Below are 17,981 nucleotides of genomic sequence, written 5' to 3' on the forward strand. Positions count from 1 at the left end.
AAACATGCGGCAGGAAGATCGACGACGCGCCGCGTGTTTTCTGCGCCCAAGTTCGCGCCCACCGCCTAAATCACGTGGAAGAGCACCGGTCGGGCAAAGCAAAGAAAGAAAGAAAGAAGCTCTCGAAGCGGATGAACTCCATCTTTGTCGTCAGTGTCGCTGATCCACCAGCGGCCTCTCGTGTCTGTCGCCTATCTCCAAACGCAGATTCTGTCTCTCCCTGAACCTTCCCCTCTCTCCTCCTTCATCCCTAACACCTTACCGCCTGTCGTGGGTCCTTCCCCTCTCTCATGAGTGAATGACCGATTCATCATCGCTCATTCTGCTGTCTCCCCCCATTCAAGAGCTCAATCAGCTAATCAAACTCAATCAGGTTCCTCCGTTGCTCCCCCCTCCCTCAATTATCAACACCCCTCCCCCCTTAACATATATATCACAATACCCTTGTCGCATTCAATCACACACCTTGGTCATGGCTGAAGATGATGCTGAAAAGGCCTTTTTCCAGGCTCAGGCTATGAATGCGGACTCTGGAGACTATAAGACCGTGGAAGAGCAGGATGCAGATAGTTCAGATTCAGATGACTATGATCCTTCCAAATCACTGCCAGATCAGTATTCTGTTTCCTTGACAGATTCCAACCAACCGGACAATGTTCCTGATCATGATGTTACTCCTTCCAATTCCAATCCCCCCGAACAAACTACTACTACCACTACCACTACCACCTCTACTTCCCTGCCTGCCCCCCCTGAATCAGACCCTAGTCAGCCAGCTGGCAATGCCTTCCCTTCTGAGACACCTTCACGAGCTGAGTCCCAGACACCAGCATCGGGCCTCGCCACTGGGGCCTCGGTTCCGCCCAAGACCAGGACAATTGGGGGCTTTGTGGTCGAGGATGAGGATGAGGATGAGGCGGGTGAGGCAGATTATGAGCCACCAGCTGTACTAGGTGTCGAAGACATGAATACTATACCTTCGCAACCCATTTCAGGAAATGCAAATGAAGCTACTTCTACCCCTGATGTATCATTGGATGAAGCTGCGCAAGTGTCTGCCAGCACGAAGACTGCCCCTAATAGTTCTTTCCCTGCTGCTTCTAAAAATGATGTGTCGGTGGCTTCGGGCCAGGAACTGTACAGCGCAAGTGTTGCCCCGTCGGAACAGGCGCAGGATGGGACCACCGTGACCCCCGAATCGCCCTCGACCGCCAGGGGCCGCTTGCCTCACGACCGGGTTGGCATCCTGGAAGATCGCATCCAAGAAGACCCCCGTGGTGACATTCCCGCTTGGCTGGAACTGATTAACGAACACAGGAGTCGCAATAGAATTGATAACGCACGCGATGTGTATGAGCGCTTTCTAAAGGTTTTCCCATTTTCTGTAAGTGACCTCTTTTGTATACCTTGGGAGACGAGCAAATCGACTAACGGTTTAAGGCTGAGCAATGGGTGGCTTACGCGACAATGGAGTCCGAGCTGAATGAACTCTTCCGCCTGGAGCAAATTTTCAACCGGACTCTGCTGACGATTGCGGACGTGCAACTCTGGACGGTATACCTTGACTACGTTCGTCGCCGGAATCCCCTCACCACCGACACAAACGGACAAGCGAGACGAATCATTTCGTCGGCCTATGAATTGGCTCTGCAGCACATCGGTATTGACAAGGATTCGGGGTCCATCTGGTCCGACTACGTCCAGTTCATCCGCTCCGGCCCAGGAAACGTCGGGGGTTCTGGATGGCAGGATCAACAGAAAATGGACCTACTCCGGAAAGCCTATCAACGGGCCATTGGGGTACCCACCCAGGCTGTCAATACTCTCTGGAAAGAGTATGATCAGTTCGAGATGGGCCTGAACAAGCTGACAGTAAGATTTTAACAAAGCGCCCTGTGGAAAATCCGCTCTAACAATGATCTTTTCTTCGTACAGGGCCGTAAGTTCTTACAGGAGCAGTCTCCGGCGTACATGACCGCCCGCAGCTCCTTCACTGAATTGCAGAACATCACCAGGGACCTCAACCGGACAACGCTGCCGAGGTTACCTCCAGTTCCGGGTTCGGACGGTGATATCGAGTTCCTGCAGCAGGTCGAGATCTGGAAGCGCTGGATCAGTTGGGAGAAGGGCGACCCGCTTGTCTTGAAGGAGGAGGACATGAGTGTTTTCCGGACGCGTGTGGTTTATGTATATAAGCAAGCACTTATGGCCCTTAGGTTCCTTCCCGAGCTGTGGTTTGAAGCTGCTGAGTTCTGCTTCCACAACGACATGGAGACCGAAGGGAACGAGTTCTTGAAGCACGGCATCGACGGCAACCCAGAAAGCTGCTTGCTTGCATTCAAGCGTGCGGACTGGCTGGAAATCAACTCTGATTCCGAGCAGGATCCCGTCAAGCGCGGCGCCAAAGTCAGAGAACCCTACGACCGACTCCTCGATTCGCTTTACGATCTGATCGCCAAAGCCCGGACTCGCGAGCAGCAAGATGTTGCTCATCTCGAAGAGACCTTCGCAAAGATGAATCCCGAGAAGCAACCGACAAAGAATGAGGACGATGAGGACGATCAGAGTGAGGCGAAGGCGAGGGAGTCCGTCAAGAACGCACAGATCGACGCCGTCCGCCAAGCACATGCCATACAGATTGGTATCCTTTCCAAGACCATATCCTTCGCCTGGATTGCTCTGATGCGCGCCATGCGCCGCATCCAGGGTAAGGGCAAGCCTGGGGAGATGCCGGGTTCGAGACAGATCTTTGCAGATGCGCGCAAGCGGGGTCGCATTACCAGTGATGTCTACATTGCCAGTGCTCTCATTGAGTACCATTGCTACAAGGACCCCGCCGCAACCAAGATCTTCGAGCGTGGTGCGAAGCTGTTCCCTGAAGATGAAAACTTTGCGCTGGAATACTTGAAGCATCTCATTGACATTAACGACGTTATCAGTAAGTACGCTCAGTGGCTATAAGTCTATGGATACGATGCTAACTGACTCCAGATGCACGGGCTGTTTTCGAGATGACGGTTAGGAAGCTCGCTTCTAATCCCGAGAACGTCCAGAAGACGAAGCCTATCTTTGCCTTCCTCCACGAATATGAGTCGCGGTACGGTGACCTTGTGCAAGTGATTAATCTCGAAAACCGCATGCGCGAGCTGTTCCCGGAGGACCCCACGCTGGAGCAATTCGCACACCGATACGCGACCCCTAGCTTCGATCCCACTGCTGTACGACCCATTATTTCTCCCTCTCAGACACGGCCCAAGATGGCATACCCAGCCGAGCAAGCCATTTCCCGTCATGCCACGCCTACTGCGCGGTACCAGGACGCGTCTGCGACAGACTCGCCTAAACGCCAGCTGGATGACTTCGATGACGATATGGCTCGGCCGCGCAAGTTCGTGCGTGCCGAGTCTCCCCTCAAGACGACGCAACGACGCCAGCTGGATCAGAAGCGCACGCAGCAGACCATGGGTGGGCCGTCCGGGGGCCAGTTCCGGTCGCAAGGATCCCCGGCACCTCTGCCGCGCGACATCGTTTATCTTCTCAGCATTATACCTTCTGCCTCAGCATACAACGCGGGGAAGTTCTCTCCGGAAAGGATGGTCGATCTGATTCGGAGGATCGATATGCCCAGTTCGATCTCCCAGATCCCGCTTCCACGGGGACTGGGAGCTGGACAGACGCCACAGTCATTTCCAGGTAAGTACGCCTAAGCTACATGATTAGTTGGATAGGTGACTGATTCTAGAGCAGGCATCTACCGTTCATGATCTGTCAATGATATAGACCCTTCGTCATGCAGCTCTTTAAGCGCAAATAGTCATGTTAACCTGGCGCTGTATCTGTTATTCTTTGTTTTTTCTCCGCCGGTCTCGACCGCCGGTACCACCGCGGCGTGGTACTGGAGTGTATAGTTGTTGGATGTCGCTTTGCATTTGATGAACCGGCGTTTTACCTTGGGTTACAATCACGGATGAGTTTGGGCAGCTGGGCCTTGAGTGAACCATCATTATTCGAGTTTGGGAGGGACTTGTACAGGTTTAGTGCCGTCCTAGCATGGCATGAGTTGCAGTCGACAGTTCCTTTGACGTATAATTCCAGCAGGATGAATGCAGCATTATATTGTCCACCAAAAGTTGCTCTCGTTCAGATAATTCCTCCGAAGTACAAAGTACTAAATAACTCCCGTAGTTAAGACAACCTGATTGGTCCGATCTCAGACGCAGTCTATCCCCCATAAAGTTAGTGCAAGTCTCTCACCGCTCCGCGCGGACTTCTTTTTCTGCCGCGAAATTTAGAAGAAAATCGAAGCGCATCAGATCTTCATCCAATTTCCACCCCAAAACATGTCGCCCTCCAGCTCCCCAGAGCCCGTTATGGACGATTCCCACGAATCCTCCGACTCGGAGGTCGAGCAGACCGATCTGCAGTCCCGCGCCCCCAAGAGAAGACGTCTTTCGGAGTCTTCCACCGACTCCTACGTTGCCCCGGCGCCGCTCCCCACTCTCTCCCGTATCAAGAAGAAGGGCGCAGATGAAGAGAAGAAGCCCGCCACATCGGATAAAGACGAGCCCGTTCTGATCAAAGATGCGCTGGAGATTGGTCTCAACGAAGCGCAGAACTCCTTCGCCTCTCTCAAAGTGGCGCCGTGGTTGATCGGTTCCCTAACCACCATGGCCGTGCGCAAACCAACTGCTATTCAGAAAGCTTGTATCCCCGAAATCCTGAGCGGCCGGGACTGCATTGGTGGAAGCCGGACTGGTTCCGGTAAGACCATTGCCTTCTCAGTCCCCATGCTGCAGAAATGGGCGGAGGATCCATTCGGTATCTTCGGCCTTGTCCTCACTCCAACTCGGTAGGCCGAACCCACCCCCACCCCCAATCACCCATCAATTACCATTGCTAACCCTATATATTCCTAGTGAACTCGCCCTTCAAATCTACGAACAAATCAAAGCCATCTCCGCCCCCCAAAGCATGAAACCCCTCCTCATCACCGGCGGCACCGACATGCGCCCCCAAGCCCTCGCGCTCGCGCAACGCCCACACGTCGTGATCGCCACGCCCGGCCGTCTAGCCGACCACATCAACACCTCCGGCTCCGACACCATCCGCGGCCTGAAGCGCGTCCGCATGGTCGTTCTCGACGAAGCCGACCGACTCCTCTCCCCGGGACACGGCAGCATGCTCCCCGACGTCGAAACCTGCCTGTCGGCCCTCCCACCCTCCAGCGAGCGCCAAACCCTCCTCTTCACAGCAACCCTAACCCCCGAAGTACGCGCACTGAAATCCATGCCCCGCCCGGCCTCCAAACCGCCCATCTTCGTGACGGAAATCTCCACCGAAAACAACGCCTCCATCCCCCCCACCCTCAAACAAACCTACCTCAAAGTCCCCATGACCCACCGCGAAGCCTTCCTCCACGTCCTCCTCTCCACAGAAGCCAACGCCTCCAAACCAGCCATCATCTTCTGCAACCACACCAAGACCGCGGACTTGCTGGAGCGCATGCTCCGCAGACTGTCTCACCGGGTCACTTCTCTGCATAGTCTGCTGCCGCAGTCGGAGCGGAATGCCAATCTGGCGAGGTTTCGAGCGTCCGCGGCGAGGTTGCTCGTCGCGACGGATGTGGCGTCTCGTGGTTTGGATATTCCGTCGGTGGAGTTGGTGGTCAATTTCGATGTGCCGAGGAATCCGGATGATTATGTGCATCGGGTGGGTAGAACGGCCCGTGCGGGGAGGAAGGGTGAGTCGGTGACGTTGGTGGGGCAGAGGGATGTGAGTCTTGTGTTGGCGATTGAGGAGAGGGTCGGGAGGCAGATGGAGGAGTGGAGTGAGGAAGGGGTTAGTGTTGAGGGTAGGGTTGTTAGGACGGGTGTGTTGAAGGAGGTTGGGGAGGCCAAGAGAGAGGCGAATGGCGAGATTGAAGAGGGGAGAGATGTTTTGGGGAGGAAGAGGAATAAGTTGAAGAAGGTGCGGTAGTTGTTTTCTGGCACTTGACTACCGTGTTTCTTCTTTTGAGTTATGTATATAATGTCGTTTATTTAGCAATGGCATGTAGATTTGATTTGCATTTCATTGTTGGTATCATATCATTGACTTTCCTCGAGAACCATTGCTGATGCGATGGGTCCGGAGTATAAGTCACATATGTAACGTCTGTCTGTCTGTCTATCTATGTGTATGTCTTTCACCGGCGCATACATGCACCACCCCATACTAATACATGCTTCTCCAAACCAACTGTGACACGAGTAAACAGAACTCCACTCCAAATCCGATTTTGTCCAACGAATCCCAACTCCAACTCCAATCCCATCTATAAGCCAAATTTCAATGCAAAATCCAAAATACCAACACTCACGCGACCCCAGTTCCAGTCCCAGTAGCAACACCCTCCCCCGTCCCCATCAACTTCAACAACCCATCCACGGCATCTCCCTTTTGCGATAACCGGCGTTGTCTTTCCTGCGGCTCCTCTTCTTCTCCTATGTCCATATCCTTGCCTATTTCTGTACTTCTGCACCTCGACACTGTCGCCGGAGGACTACTCAGCTGCATTGGGGAGCCGAGAGTATTTGTTCTCCGGTGGGTATGATTGTGGTGAGTTGTTGATTTCTGGGTGGGTGTTCTCATAGGATCGTCGTCATTATCATCATCATCTTCTGCTCTTTGGGTGGGTGTTTGTGTATCTTGTTCTTGCTCCTTCTGTGTTGCGATCGTTCCGGTGGATAGGGGTGGGGAGGAGAGGCCAGACGCGTTCTGAGTCTCGTTTTCGTGCAGCGGGAGGTGTGTGGTAGGTTGGTAAGGGCGCGGGGTGGTCTGGTTCTGGTTTTGGGAGGACGAGGCTGTGGAAAAGGAAGTCGGCGTGGTGATGTTAATTCGCTGTTCTTGGGGAAGGGATAGACGAGGGTATTTGCGACTGTGAGCTTCAAGGTCGGAGAGACGGCGGTCGAGTTGGGGGTCTTGGATGTGACGCATGGCAGTTTGGAGGCGCGTGCGGAGGAGGGTTGCTTTCTGGGAATTATTTAGTACACTCTGTCAGTGGGAATGGAGGGTACGAGGTACGTACCTCTTGGATGAAGCGCTTGCGCGTTGCTGGATCTTCGGGGATGAGGGGTGTTGTTGTTGTCGGTGTTGTTGTTTGGTCGGAGTGGGTATCTTCTTGTGGCTGGTGTTGTTGTGATTCTAGAAGCTGTATTGGTGTCTCTGGCGTCGCGTGTGGCTGAATTGGATTTTTGTTAGAGTGAATGGGCAATTTGACGCATTTTTGGCTGGAGTGTGGAATTGTGGTGGTACATACCTGAGGGTCCTGCTGAACGTCATGCTGCACGTTCGGAGATGCTTCTGGCCGCGACTGGGGCTGCGCGCTGGCATGGCTGATCTGGGGTTCACTGGTGCTGTCCACCTGGTCGATCGAGCGTTTCTGACCCGCAAAGAGAGGCGAAGGAAGGAGCTTCTTAGGAGAGGAGGAGGTCTCAAGGAGAGGGCGTTGTTGTTTGAGGGGCGAGACAGAAGCGTGCCGATGGTGGGCGGGTGACAGGCACGCGTTGGCGTGCTTCTCCCCGAGCACTCGCCTACCGTCTTTGACGGGGCTGGGGTGTGATGCGGACATGGTAGAGTGCATTGGAGGGTGTGATTTGCTCCGTAGAAATGGAGCTTCAAAGAAGAAGGGTGGTGTCGTGGTGTAGGTAAATCAAAAGAGTGTGTTGGGGGGGGAAGTTTAGGGTGAGAGGGTCTAGTAGAAATGGCAGTAAAGTAGTACTAGTAAGTTATAGTAGTAGTAGTACTAAGTCACGATGCCCACACACGCGCACACACGTCTTCCGGAGTGGAGGATCACGAGCTGGTGCAATTGGGTCCGAAAGGTTAAGAGAGAGGAAGCAAGGGAGAAAGGCAAAATCACGGTCTGGGTCAGAAGACTCAATGGCAGCAAGTTGGGGAGAAAGATGGGGTGGAAGACAGAGGCGCGTGGTCATCCGCGTCGAGGGTTCGGTGGTTCCCCTTTGCGGTGAAACTAAGCAACGTCCAGCCTCATAGCGTGTCTTTCTTCTTCCCTTCCACGCGTCGGCCGCTTTTCAACATCCACTTTTATTTACGGCATTGTGGTTTCTCCGTGGAAGATTAAAAGGTAAGTAACACTCTACACTGAATGATTGCCGGTCGATAATTTCATAATTGGGGAACTGATGTTTAATCTCTCTACACGTGCAATCCAGGTGTCTCTGTGTCATTCCTGGGTTCCACTTCATCGCGATCTAGCAAAGATGCAAGCAGATAGCAGCATCCACATTCCTGAAGCTGTGCAAATGACTGGCTACTGCGTTGGACTCCATCTTTGGCTCTCTCTCTCCAGCAATAGCAGCGGGCTTTATTATGACCCATCGGTAGAATGCTTCTTGTCTGCCTCAGGTTTCACTGACATGCTACGGGGTAATTGTTGCTCTAGCCTTGTACGACATGTCTTCTGCTTTAGTTGTTTGTAGCTCCACAGTAAGGGTAAGGTTATAGGCGGCAATTGACAGAGCTATGGTATACAGTCAGAGAACTCTAGTCGTTGACTTAAATATCCGTGAACCTCATGGTCAGGGACCATACTGGCGTTGGTGCGAACAAAGCTATGACGCGTACGCCGAGGAAGCAATGTTTGTATTGCTGAAGATTGATAACTTATGTAGTTGAGTATAGTAGTATCTGGAGGCCAGTGACCAAATAGTAGCCAAGCCATCAGTAATAGTACGAAAAGATGTCACGCATGTTGTGTTGTAGAAGAAATACATTCATGTCCCATCGGAGACATATTTGGCGGCGGTCAAGATCGAGACGAGGTATGACAGCACGACTGAACTCTGCCCAGATCCAGTCAACAGCATTTATTATAGAAGCTAGACTAAAATCTTTCTAGTCCTGCACAACATCTTTATACGATCTCTAAAACCCCGTGTTCATCTTTAAGCACAACTTAAAAGTCAAATGTCTTGATCACCGTATTTGGTTAGTGGCATGTATTTGCGGGGTAGCAGATCTAGATAAGGCTAGCCTTTTACCATTCTGGGACGGTTATGACTAGAGTGGGACAGAAATGCAGTACACGACAGTCGTTGATTGGTTGGTAACATGCACCCTCGATTCAGCACATGTGAATGGGTTCTATCAGTGATACAAAGTATACTGATGGTGGTGCAACTGTAGTGTTCCGTTATCTTATCTTATTTAGATGAAATATACTTAGCAGCCAGGTGTAAGATCGTCATAGAATATTGTAATTCAGTAAGACAACCCCCCGGGAGCGGGTTCTAACTTTTAACGTCCGGTTTCCCATAATCCTCCTATTCAAGAAGGCCAGATTTACATAAAAGTTTCGATAGTCCCAGAAGCATGGAAGACTCTCCTTGGTAGCGAAAATATCTAGGCATTGTTTCATGCAACAGCTCATGAATACAGTTGGCATGGCTACTAAGAAGCGCTCCTAGCGCTTCTCCAACATTTCATGTCTCGTTGTGCAGATGTAATATTTGGTGTTATGCATCTTTGATGAGAACTTCAATTCTATGCAGTAAGCTAAGCGCTGCTTTAAGATAGAAGATGTTCCATAAGGCTATACCTTATAGGATTTCAAGATACTTCCCACTCCTAACCATATTATCGAGAGGTTACCGTTCATCATCATAGAAGGTTAGTGGAAGTATCAAACATATACTTACTAATTTGAACCCGTGAAATTTTCAGAGATTGTGGTTGTATTGAAACTAACTAGCGATGGTTTTATATCTCTTAAAGCTCTCAATAAACTCACTAGTATATATAGCACTATAAATAGCGGACGTGACTTCAATACAACTTGCCTGGTTTCCTTTCGTTCTTGCCAAATTCTAATAGCATAAAGCCCATGAGCCGAATCAAGGGGTTTTCCTATATGAAAAGTATATGTAGTAATATCTCGTGTGTGCACATCGTGTAAGTAACAATATGAAGGGATCATTGTATCTAACTATGCGTTAAGCTCAAGATCTCTATCTGCTAGGTGGTGCTCTTAAGGGAAAGAATGCCCTGGCTACTCATGTAGAGCTCCCCTAAAGCTAATTGCTGGCCACTGAAAATACAATAACAGCATATTATTCTTCTAAAGATGTGGTGCCTGGCAGATTAGCTTATCGTCCCGATGCGGGAATCCCCAGCTTTCCCCGCATTTTGGCTTTCGGAGACTCGGTCTTTGCCATCGAGTCCTCATGCGTCGTACAAATTACTCCAATCTTTTTATATCCCCTTGGGTCATTCTTTCGGGGTTCTGATAGTGGCTCGGACGGTGCAAATTCGTTCGCTGCTCCGACCGTGTCGATCGTTGCCCTGTCATGGAGTGATTGCATCATCAGGTGCTTACTGTTCAGCTGTTTACCCATCCCCGACCTTACACCTCCACCTCCGCTCCTCTTCCACCTCCATCCATCACTGCTGCTTGATGGATAGCTCCCCCCATCCAATCCATCATCACCTATCTTTCGTCTGATATCTTTATACATTACCTGTCGGTTGACTGCCTTGAATCAGCCGCAATGCGCCCATCCCTTGCGGTGCTGGCAGCCGCCCTTCAGGCGACCGTCGGCATTGCATCCACCTTGACGCCGCCCGTTCTCCCTCTGATCGTCCGGAATCCCTATCTGAGCACCTGGTTTGGAAACGCCAGAGATGAACCCTGGACCAAATGGCCCATGTTCTACACTGGCGAGGAGGTGGGCCTCTCTCTGATGGCTCATGTCCCTAGCACAGGCACCGTGTATCCATTGTTGGGCAAGCCTCACGAATCCCTGCCTGGGTAGGCACTCGCACAGCATCATCACCATCCACGACCGTCCCAACTAATAAATGCTGCTAGGTCACAAATTGATTTCCCGACATACCTTGGAGCCAACTACGACGCATCTACCACCAATCTGACCTACCGCATTGATCCCTCCACCTCTGCTTCCCATCCCCTGGAGATCACCCTCTCCTTCTTGTCTCCCATCACTCCTACATCGACTCTGCGGCAGTCGATTCCCGCATCATATGTCACAGTTCATGTCCACGGTGAAGTAAGCGTGAATGTCTATATGGACATCAATGGAGGCTGGGTGAGCGGTGACACCCGGAGTCATATCTCTTGGCAGTATGACGCGTTCGATGAGAAAGACAATAAACCGGCTTTGCGGAGATGGCGATACCAGAGACAGTCTGAGCTGCTGTTTTCGGAAATCCGCGATCGCGCCGAATGGGGCACTCTTCACTTCACCGCGCCCGCCGTATGTAAATCTGTCGGTAGTGTCACTCTGCTCGTTGCTGACCCGAGCATCTAGGATGTCCACTTTCAGTCTGGCGAGGCGTCGGCCGTAAGGAAAACGTTTTTGACTCAAGGAGTCCTGGACAACGTCAACGATGAAGTCTTCCGTGCCATTGGAGACCGAGAGCCGGTCTTTGCTTTCTCCAAGTCATTCGTTCTCAACCGGAAATCGGGGCCGACCAGCGCCAGCCTAACCTTTAGCATTGCCTTGATCCATGATCCTGTTGTCCAATATGCCTCTGCACGTGGTTTGACTCTAATGCGACCTCTGTGGGAGTCATGGTTCCCTAGCGTCGACGCGCTCCTGAACTTCCACTACCACGATTTCTCCCAGGCGAGTGCGCTGGCCTCCAACTACTCGGAACAGTTAGCCAAGGATGCATATCAGTCGGGCGCACACGACTATGTTGACATTGTCGCACTCTCTGCCCGACAGGTCATGGGGGCAACTACCTTCTCTGGGACGCCTGAAAACCCGATCTTGTTTCTGAAAGAGATATCATCCAACGGAAACTTCCAGACGATCGATGTCATCTTCCCTGCCTTCCCGTTCTTCTTGTACACTAACCCGCGGTGGTTGGCCTACCTTCTGGAGCCATTGATCGAGCACATGTTGAGTGGACAATATCCAAACACGTACGCCATGCATGACTTAGGAACTCACTTCCCGAATGCCACTGGACATCCCGATGGAAACGACGAGTACATGCCAGTGGAGGAATGTGGTAATATCCTCATCATGGGCTTGGCCATTGTGAACTCGCTGCGTTATTCGGAAGATTCTGCTGCGTCATCCATCTGGTCAACACAAGGCGAGAGCCCTGTACTTTCGGACGATCATCCTGGGTACTTTCCTCTTGCAAATCTCCAGGCACATGGGGGTATTGATAAGCAGGATGGACGCTGGGGTGGTGGTATACAAGGCCAACGTGAGGCGGAGAGATGGCTCCAGCGCAGCTATCGTCTTTGGAAACAGTGGACTGGCTACTTGGTCGAATTCTCGCTGGAGCCCGAGAATCAGCGTAACGTGTCACCTAAGAGGACTTCATGGCAATAGCTGACTCTCAGATAGTTTCGACGGACGATTTCGCCGGCTGGCTTGCGCTTCAAACGAACTTGGCACTCAAAGGTATTGTTGGCATCAATGCCATGAGCAAGCTAGCTGAGGTGGTTGGTAATGATGAAGACACCTCTTACTACAAGGTAAGCTTGCACGGTCAAATATGCAAAGCGCATCTCTCACCATTCATCGCAGGATATCGCAGATAGGTACATTGCCAAGTGGGAGGAGTTGGGCATGTCTCGAGACCAGACACACGCGAAGCTCGCTTACGACTGGTACGGATCGTGGACCACCATCTACAATCTGTACGCCGATGCACTGCTGTGCTTCCATCTGGAGGGCACCGATATCTCTCCACACGCCACGTCTGGCTCCAAACAGAGACCTCTCCATCCACACCCTCCTCACCCGCACAAGACGGGCTTCGTACCCCGGCACATCTACCAGAGACAGTCGATTTGGTACCACAATGTGCGTCAGAAGTATGGCCTCCCTCTAGACAGCAGGCACTTGTATACCAAGACCGACTGGGAGTTCTTCTCCATGGCTGTTGCCAGCGAGAACGTTCGCAGCGAGGTTCTCGAATCCGTCGCCAAATGGGTCAATGAGACGGTCACCGACCTTCCGTTCACCGATCTCCACAACACGGAAGGCAAGGGCGAATTCCCTGGGCCGAACTTTTACGCTCGGCCGGTAATCGGCGGCCACTTCGCGTTCCTGGCCCTTCAGCGCGCCTGTGGGGGCCGGGCGATGGATGGTCTAGCCTATCTAGACGAGGGGAACAACGTATTCTCGACCAGTACGCTGGCAGACTGGAAAAAGGCCGCAGCTAAGGCTGCCGAACAGTTCCAGGCCTCGTCTGAGCTGGAAGAGTCTGCTGACAACGAGTTTGGCTATGGATCTGAGAGTCTGGAACTCTGAGCATGAACGAATATATATATAGCAATCGTTTTGTCTGATCTGCAGTAACATCATGGAGTAGTTTCTATTCTCCTAGGAACATTTGTCTATAAAGATCTCTACTGGTTATGTTTGTTGAAGAGAAATTGAACGGAACAATGTTCCGCATCCCCTACACAACACAGCACCATATATATATTCTAGTAAGATACTCGCACTTCATCGCACTGGTAGCAGTAAGTATTACTATATTTATTAGGCTATCTATCTACTATGATCCTGATATCCAAACAACAACATAGTGGTAAACGGATCCTCGAGTCACAAGAGTAGATCACAAGCAACTTGAACCCGATACGTCTCTGTGTGGGCGAAGCTGCTGACCTGCTACGTACGCCTGAACGTATAGTATACCTCAGCCACCAAGTATCGCTGAGACCGTGTTAACGAATCCTACAAATTCTGACAAATACGAACAACTTTGTTTTGAATCCAAGTATAGGCGCGGCTGTTATTACGAATAAGTTACTACTATAATCATTAAGGTGGTAGGTAGTAATGGGTTAACCGAATGGGCTCAGCTGAGCAACATTGAACTATATATGTGTCGATATTATTATAATTATTACATGCTCAGCTGCTCAGCTGCTCGTTCTCTGTTGCGAAGGTAGTATCCCCAACCATGATCGACGAAGGCTGAGTTGTGGAATCATCTGCCTACTCGAGTTATCCATTTTCTAAGTTATAACTGTATGAAACGAGATGAGAATGTGTTAATTGTAGGATTTCGAGAGTTGCGGGCAAAGGATATTCAAGGTCCCCGAGTCATGGACATCCACAGACACTCTATAGAATAAAGAAGGCGACCACTAGCTAGCATAGAGTTCTGTCATATCATAAGATTTTGCCTTGTCGTGTGGTTCGACAACGGTAGCATGCGCATCATATTTGTGGTGGTGGTATTGTGTGTAGCTGAAACGTACTGTAGAGGCTTTCAGTTGCAGTGCGGCCAACTGCCTGAGCTGGAACTGTCACATGGCAACCAGCCAAAGGGGCCCGTGACCACAAGTTCACCAGAGGAGGTTGACTTTGAGACCAATATGTGGCACAATAGTATCCATGGACATGACTCGACAGCGAGTCCTGTGTGGTCTTCTTCTTTCCGCCCCCCACCAAATTCAAACCTACCAAATGCCGTAGAGTATTATTCTGTTTGGGACAATCATGCTAAATACTTCAATTGTAGCAAAGAGCCGTAGCTGGGACATATTAGAGACCGGCCCACTAGGACATGATCTGCAGATCTACAATGATCTCCGGTGCAGATATACGGTACGTGCGCCATGGTCGAGCCAGCCACGGACCAGGAAAGTGTCGAACTGCCCAAGTAGGAAGGGATCAGGAACGACTCTCCGCCGCGTCAAGGCTGATATTGAGTTTCTGGTTTGTGTCACAGTTGCATGGATGATGTACGGACGTATGTAAATGGGTTAGTCTGCATGAGAGAGAGGGTGTGTGCGCGTGGTCCGGCCACCCGGTTGGGTGAAGAGGTGGGTGTCCCGAGTAGGATGAAGAGGGGATCCGAGCCAGTCCAGTCACTCCGGCCGAAGAGAATGGCTGGTGGATGGCTAGGTTTCACGTCGTCCTGCACATTCCAACCAAAACAGTACATTAGAGTACCTCATCACGTCGCAGTGAAGCGTTGCAGAGCGATACACTACCTACTATCGCGGGTTGCTGGGGATGCAGAAGCTTGGACGTGGCTTATTGTGATGGTTCAGCCAGCAATCCCCATTCTGGGTTTGAATGCTCTATTTTCGGATTATGGAGACATCTAGGGTTTCGCGAATCTATAGTTGAAGAGCTGCCGAAAGATTCGGGAGGGTTCGCGAGAACTTCCGTGGTACAGTGCGGAGGGGACGTGGGGAAAAAGAGAACAGCCCCTGGAACAATATATTAGCTAATAATTAACGAGAGCCCAAGGAGCCCGAGAGTGCGACCAATAGTGGATTGGTGCCCAAGGAAATCAATAAAATGACGTCGATGAGAATGGACCACTTTGATAAGCAGCTGCGCGAGGACCGTCTCGCACACCTTCCTCCTGCCATGCTCCCCAGACAGCCACCACCGTTGGACCAGAACGGAAAGATGGTCGTGTCGCGCGCACGAGTCTCTGTGGGGTTGGTTCGCTGCTGAAAATCGCTTGCCCAGATAGGCCTACTTCTGCACGACTCCATAGGCCAAGGCCAGGAATGGGCCTTCAACGCCAACGCAATGCAATGCAATGCAACTCAAAATGGCGATATTGGTGGGCAGATTGATGAAATTGGCGGGTCTTCAGCCAATCGCGAGCCCTGAGTCTCTCCATTTATTGGGGGTGGTTTGGCAGAGAAAGGGAAAAAGTCGGGACGCAAGGGGCGGACAATGCAGCACTAGCAGAGCTGGGATTGCCCGATTGGGAAATCCCCCCCTACAGAACTCTCTCCACTCGCCCTCCAGTGAAAAGGAACCATAGCTGATAACTGTTGGCCGTGTCTTGCATGGATGCTGATGAAACAGGAATAGAACGAAGCACGGGAGGGCTGCGCAGCAGCTGAGACATGAATGGACCTTGTTCAGCGACATTCAGTGTTGATCCTGCTTCTTAATGCTCCGTGGACTTTCCTTGGGAGTTAATCAGGTTCTGGCCAATTATTCCAGTGGCTTCCCCGAGAAAGGTCGAGAAAAGAGGGAAGAAAGAAGAATCACGTCCCGAACGGTCGCACAGAAGACATTGTACTGGGCTGGTGTACCTGCAGCAGGTTGTTGACTGCTCCGTCGACCTTTCAGGAGGGCATGTAGAACAAAGTCCAATAAACACCAATCTACGCCGACCCAACCCACCATTCATTCAAGCCCTCGCTTACTTGATCCAGACCTGTACATACTGGCGCATTGTGACTGTCGAAGGCGTCATGAAAGAAGATGGAAAAATGGGAAGCAGTGCAGCTGCTTGCCAGAGCTTCAGATAAACGGGAATGTAGCCTCTAGGCTTAGGGAGGATATGGCTCAGTCGTGATAGATAACGGAGTACTCCATACCCAGAATGCTGCGACGAAGATCATCGATGTTCGATCGGGCAGAAGGGGTTTAGGATTGCTGAACCCAAACAGCTCCTTTACTTTGTCGAGTGACATTTTTAGCCAGGCCTCAAACCAGCCACGGAGACCTGTGGCTGTGCGAGTGGATGAAAGGCTTTGCTGTTGCAGGTCCAAGCAACCGAACAAGCCAGACGTTACCAATCTTTCTCTTATCGCTATTATTGTCGTCATGCAGATTTCATGTTATGTGGCCCTTTCTCTCTTTGTCTTCACTAGCCGGCTCACGGACGAGTATCGAACCCGGGCGCTGCAATTCTTGGACAATCTCAATAACTTCATGGCCAAACCTTGGCTGGAACTAGGGGATGTAGCCAGATAGGCAGATCACATATTTGAAATAACACCAAGTCTAGCCCTCGTCGCACCGGTGGCCAGAAGTGATGCTTTCACACGTTTGTAATTCAAGATCTAAGTTAGTCGACATCTGGAGTAGATCTGATCAAGTTTCCTTTGCAATGAGTTTCCCACAGGCTTTTCTTGGGTGGTAGGAAGCCACAATCGGCCAATTTTTCCGCATCTTCATCGGAGCGGACTGGATCTGGGTCCAATATATTGATCGGTGGGCAGAAAGATAATAAAGGGAGGGAATATCCAGGATCCGGCTGATCGTGGTCTTGGCAGCATCGTCAATGCAGTGGGTTCGAATCTCACCGCAGGAACCCTTTCGAAGATCTCAACGCCCTTGAATTGTCCGGTTAACTCCTTGCGACATACAGGCCCGTGCTGCAGGGGTTCGCCCTTGGGACGACGGAAAGCAGGATTTGGTGAGATTTGCGACGAAGAAACGCCGTGATCGCACAAGGACGGTTGACAAATATCCCAGAAGGCTCATATGATAATTACTTCTTCAACAAGAGTAGAGGAGTTTGACCAAACAACCACACCAAGATCGCGTGTCGAATAAACCGTAGTCTACCTCAACCCGGCGGTCAGTGTGCCTGTCCGCGGGTGCATGATAACAAGAGTTACTTAGCTCCTAGATACCCGCTCGGGGCCCGATTGATGATCTTAGCGTATTTCACCTATTGCCTATTTCTCTCATCAGGAAAACCTACTTCCAATGGACGGGATTAAAGTAACTGGTGATCAAAGTTCAATCGAAAATCCGGGGTTTGATCAAAGCGGGTGGTCATAGCTACATAATCTAAGTGGTAAGACAGCCACTTGACGTCAGCCGCTCCTTTGAGATGGAAGCAGTATAGTCGCCCAAGGTACACAATTCAGCAACGAATCAATTAGGCTGCTTAATTGACTGATGAATTGTGGCTCGCTGAGCTCGGGCCAGAACAGTCAAGGGAGGCCATTATTTTCGGAAGATTGTCTGTCCGTTCCATTTTGCTCACTCGGGATGTAGAACCAATCGCCCAGACACCGGACGATGCTGCTACAGGCTTAAAACCGGCAAGCCTGCAAGATTGCCTTTGTGCGGCTGAGTATAGGTTGCGACGCACGGTCTTTTGGTAGTCGTCAAGATCAGCGGTGCAGAGTGCTTGAATAAGTAAGTGAAGCCTTCGAGAACACCATGGACTTGGTGGATTGGGAAAGTGGAGGCTTCAACCAGCGGTGA

The 17,981-nt window shown here is 51.1% G+C and overlaps 7 protein-coding genes across 7 annotated transcripts; 5 read left to right on the forward strand and 2 right to left on the reverse strand.

Annotated features, from left to right (window-relative positions):
* The first annotated feature begins 180 nt into the window (after window positions 1–180).
* rna14 (cleavage polyadenylation factor subunit RNA14) lies at window positions 181–4,110 on the forward strand. The gene is made up of 5 exons (XM_025530176.1): window positions 181–1,384; window positions 1,441–1,872; window positions 1,936–2,938; window positions 2,992–3,693; window positions 3,748–4,110. Exons 1-5 carry the CDS (start codon window positions 473–475, stop codon window positions 3,762–3,764), a joined length of 3,066 nt encoding a protein of 1,021 aa, XP_025392489.1. The 5' UTR covers window positions 181–472; the 3' UTR covers window positions 3,765–4,110.
* Window positions 4,111–4,334: 224 nt separating this feature from the next.
* dbp8 (ATP-dependent RNA helicase DBP8) lies at window positions 4,335–5,976 on the forward strand (the record flags this gene model as incomplete). The annotated part of the gene is made up of 2 exons (XM_025533759.1): window positions 4,335–4,849; window positions 4,917–5,976. Exons 1-2 carry the CDS (start codon window positions 4,341–4,343, stop codon window positions 5,974–5,976), a joined length of 1,569 nt encoding a protein of 522 aa, XP_025392490.1. The 5' UTR covers window positions 4,335–4,340.
* Window positions 5,977–6,083: 107 nt separating this feature from the next.
* Window positions 6,084–7,701, reverse strand: BO83DRAFT_374350 (uncharacterized protein). Its single transcript, XM_025530177.1, has 3 exons — window positions 7,298–7,701; window positions 7,067–7,219; window positions 6,084–7,011 (listed from the first exon to the last, which is right to left on the reverse strand). The coding sequence occupies exons 1-3, from the start codon at window positions 7,607–7,609 to the stop codon at window positions 6,355–6,357; spliced, it is 1,122 nt and encodes a 373-aa protein (XP_025392491.1). The 5' UTR covers window positions 7,610–7,701; the 3' UTR covers window positions 6,084–6,354.
* Window positions 7,702–10,259: 2,558 nt separating this feature from the next.
* On the forward strand, window positions 10,260–13,450 carry BO83DRAFT_352056 (putative glutaminase). The gene is made up of 5 exons (XM_025528974.1): window positions 10,260–10,807; window positions 10,868–11,273; window positions 11,328–12,333; window positions 12,384–12,514; window positions 12,567–13,450. The coding sequence occupies exons 1-5, from the start codon at window positions 10,548–10,550 to the stop codon at window positions 13,293–13,295; spliced, it is 2,532 nt and encodes an 843-aa protein (XP_025392492.1). The 5' UTR covers window positions 10,260–10,547; the 3' UTR covers window positions 13,296–13,450.
* Window positions 13,451–14,112: 662 nt separating this feature from the next.
* On the forward strand, window positions 14,113–14,634 carry BO83DRAFT_77385 (uncharacterized protein). Its single transcript, XM_025537593.1, has one exon. It carries the CDS (start codon window positions 14,210–14,212, stop codon window positions 14,531–14,533), a length of 324 nt encoding a protein of 107 aa, XP_025392493.1. The 5' UTR covers window positions 14,113–14,209; the 3' UTR covers window positions 14,534–14,634.
* Window positions 14,634–15,210, forward strand: BO83DRAFT_77368 (uncharacterized protein). Its single transcript, XM_025537592.1, has one exon. It carries the CDS (start codon window positions 14,735–14,737, stop codon window positions 15,110–15,112), a length of 378 nt encoding a protein of 125 aa, XP_025392494.1. The 5' UTR covers window positions 14,634–14,734; the 3' UTR covers window positions 15,113–15,210.
* A 331-nt stretch (window positions 15,211–15,541) lies between these two features.
* Window positions 15,542–16,103, reverse strand: BO83DRAFT_77388 (uncharacterized protein). Its single transcript, XM_025537594.1, has one exon. The coding sequence runs from the start codon at window positions 15,897–15,899 to the stop codon at window positions 15,612–15,614; it is 288 nt and encodes a 95-aa protein (XP_025392495.1). The 5' UTR covers window positions 15,900–16,103; the 3' UTR covers window positions 15,542–15,611.
* Between the last annotated feature and the right edge of the window lie 1,878 nt (window positions 16,104–17,981).

Source organism: Aspergillus eucalypticola (genome assembly GCF_003184535.1).
Source record: "Aspergillus eucalypticola CBS 122712 chromosome Unknown BO83scaffold_2, whole genome shotgun sequence".
In the NCBI taxonomy this organism is placed as follows: Eukaryota; Fungi; Ascomycota; class Eurotiomycetes; order Eurotiales; family Aspergillaceae; genus Aspergillus; species Aspergillus eucalypticola.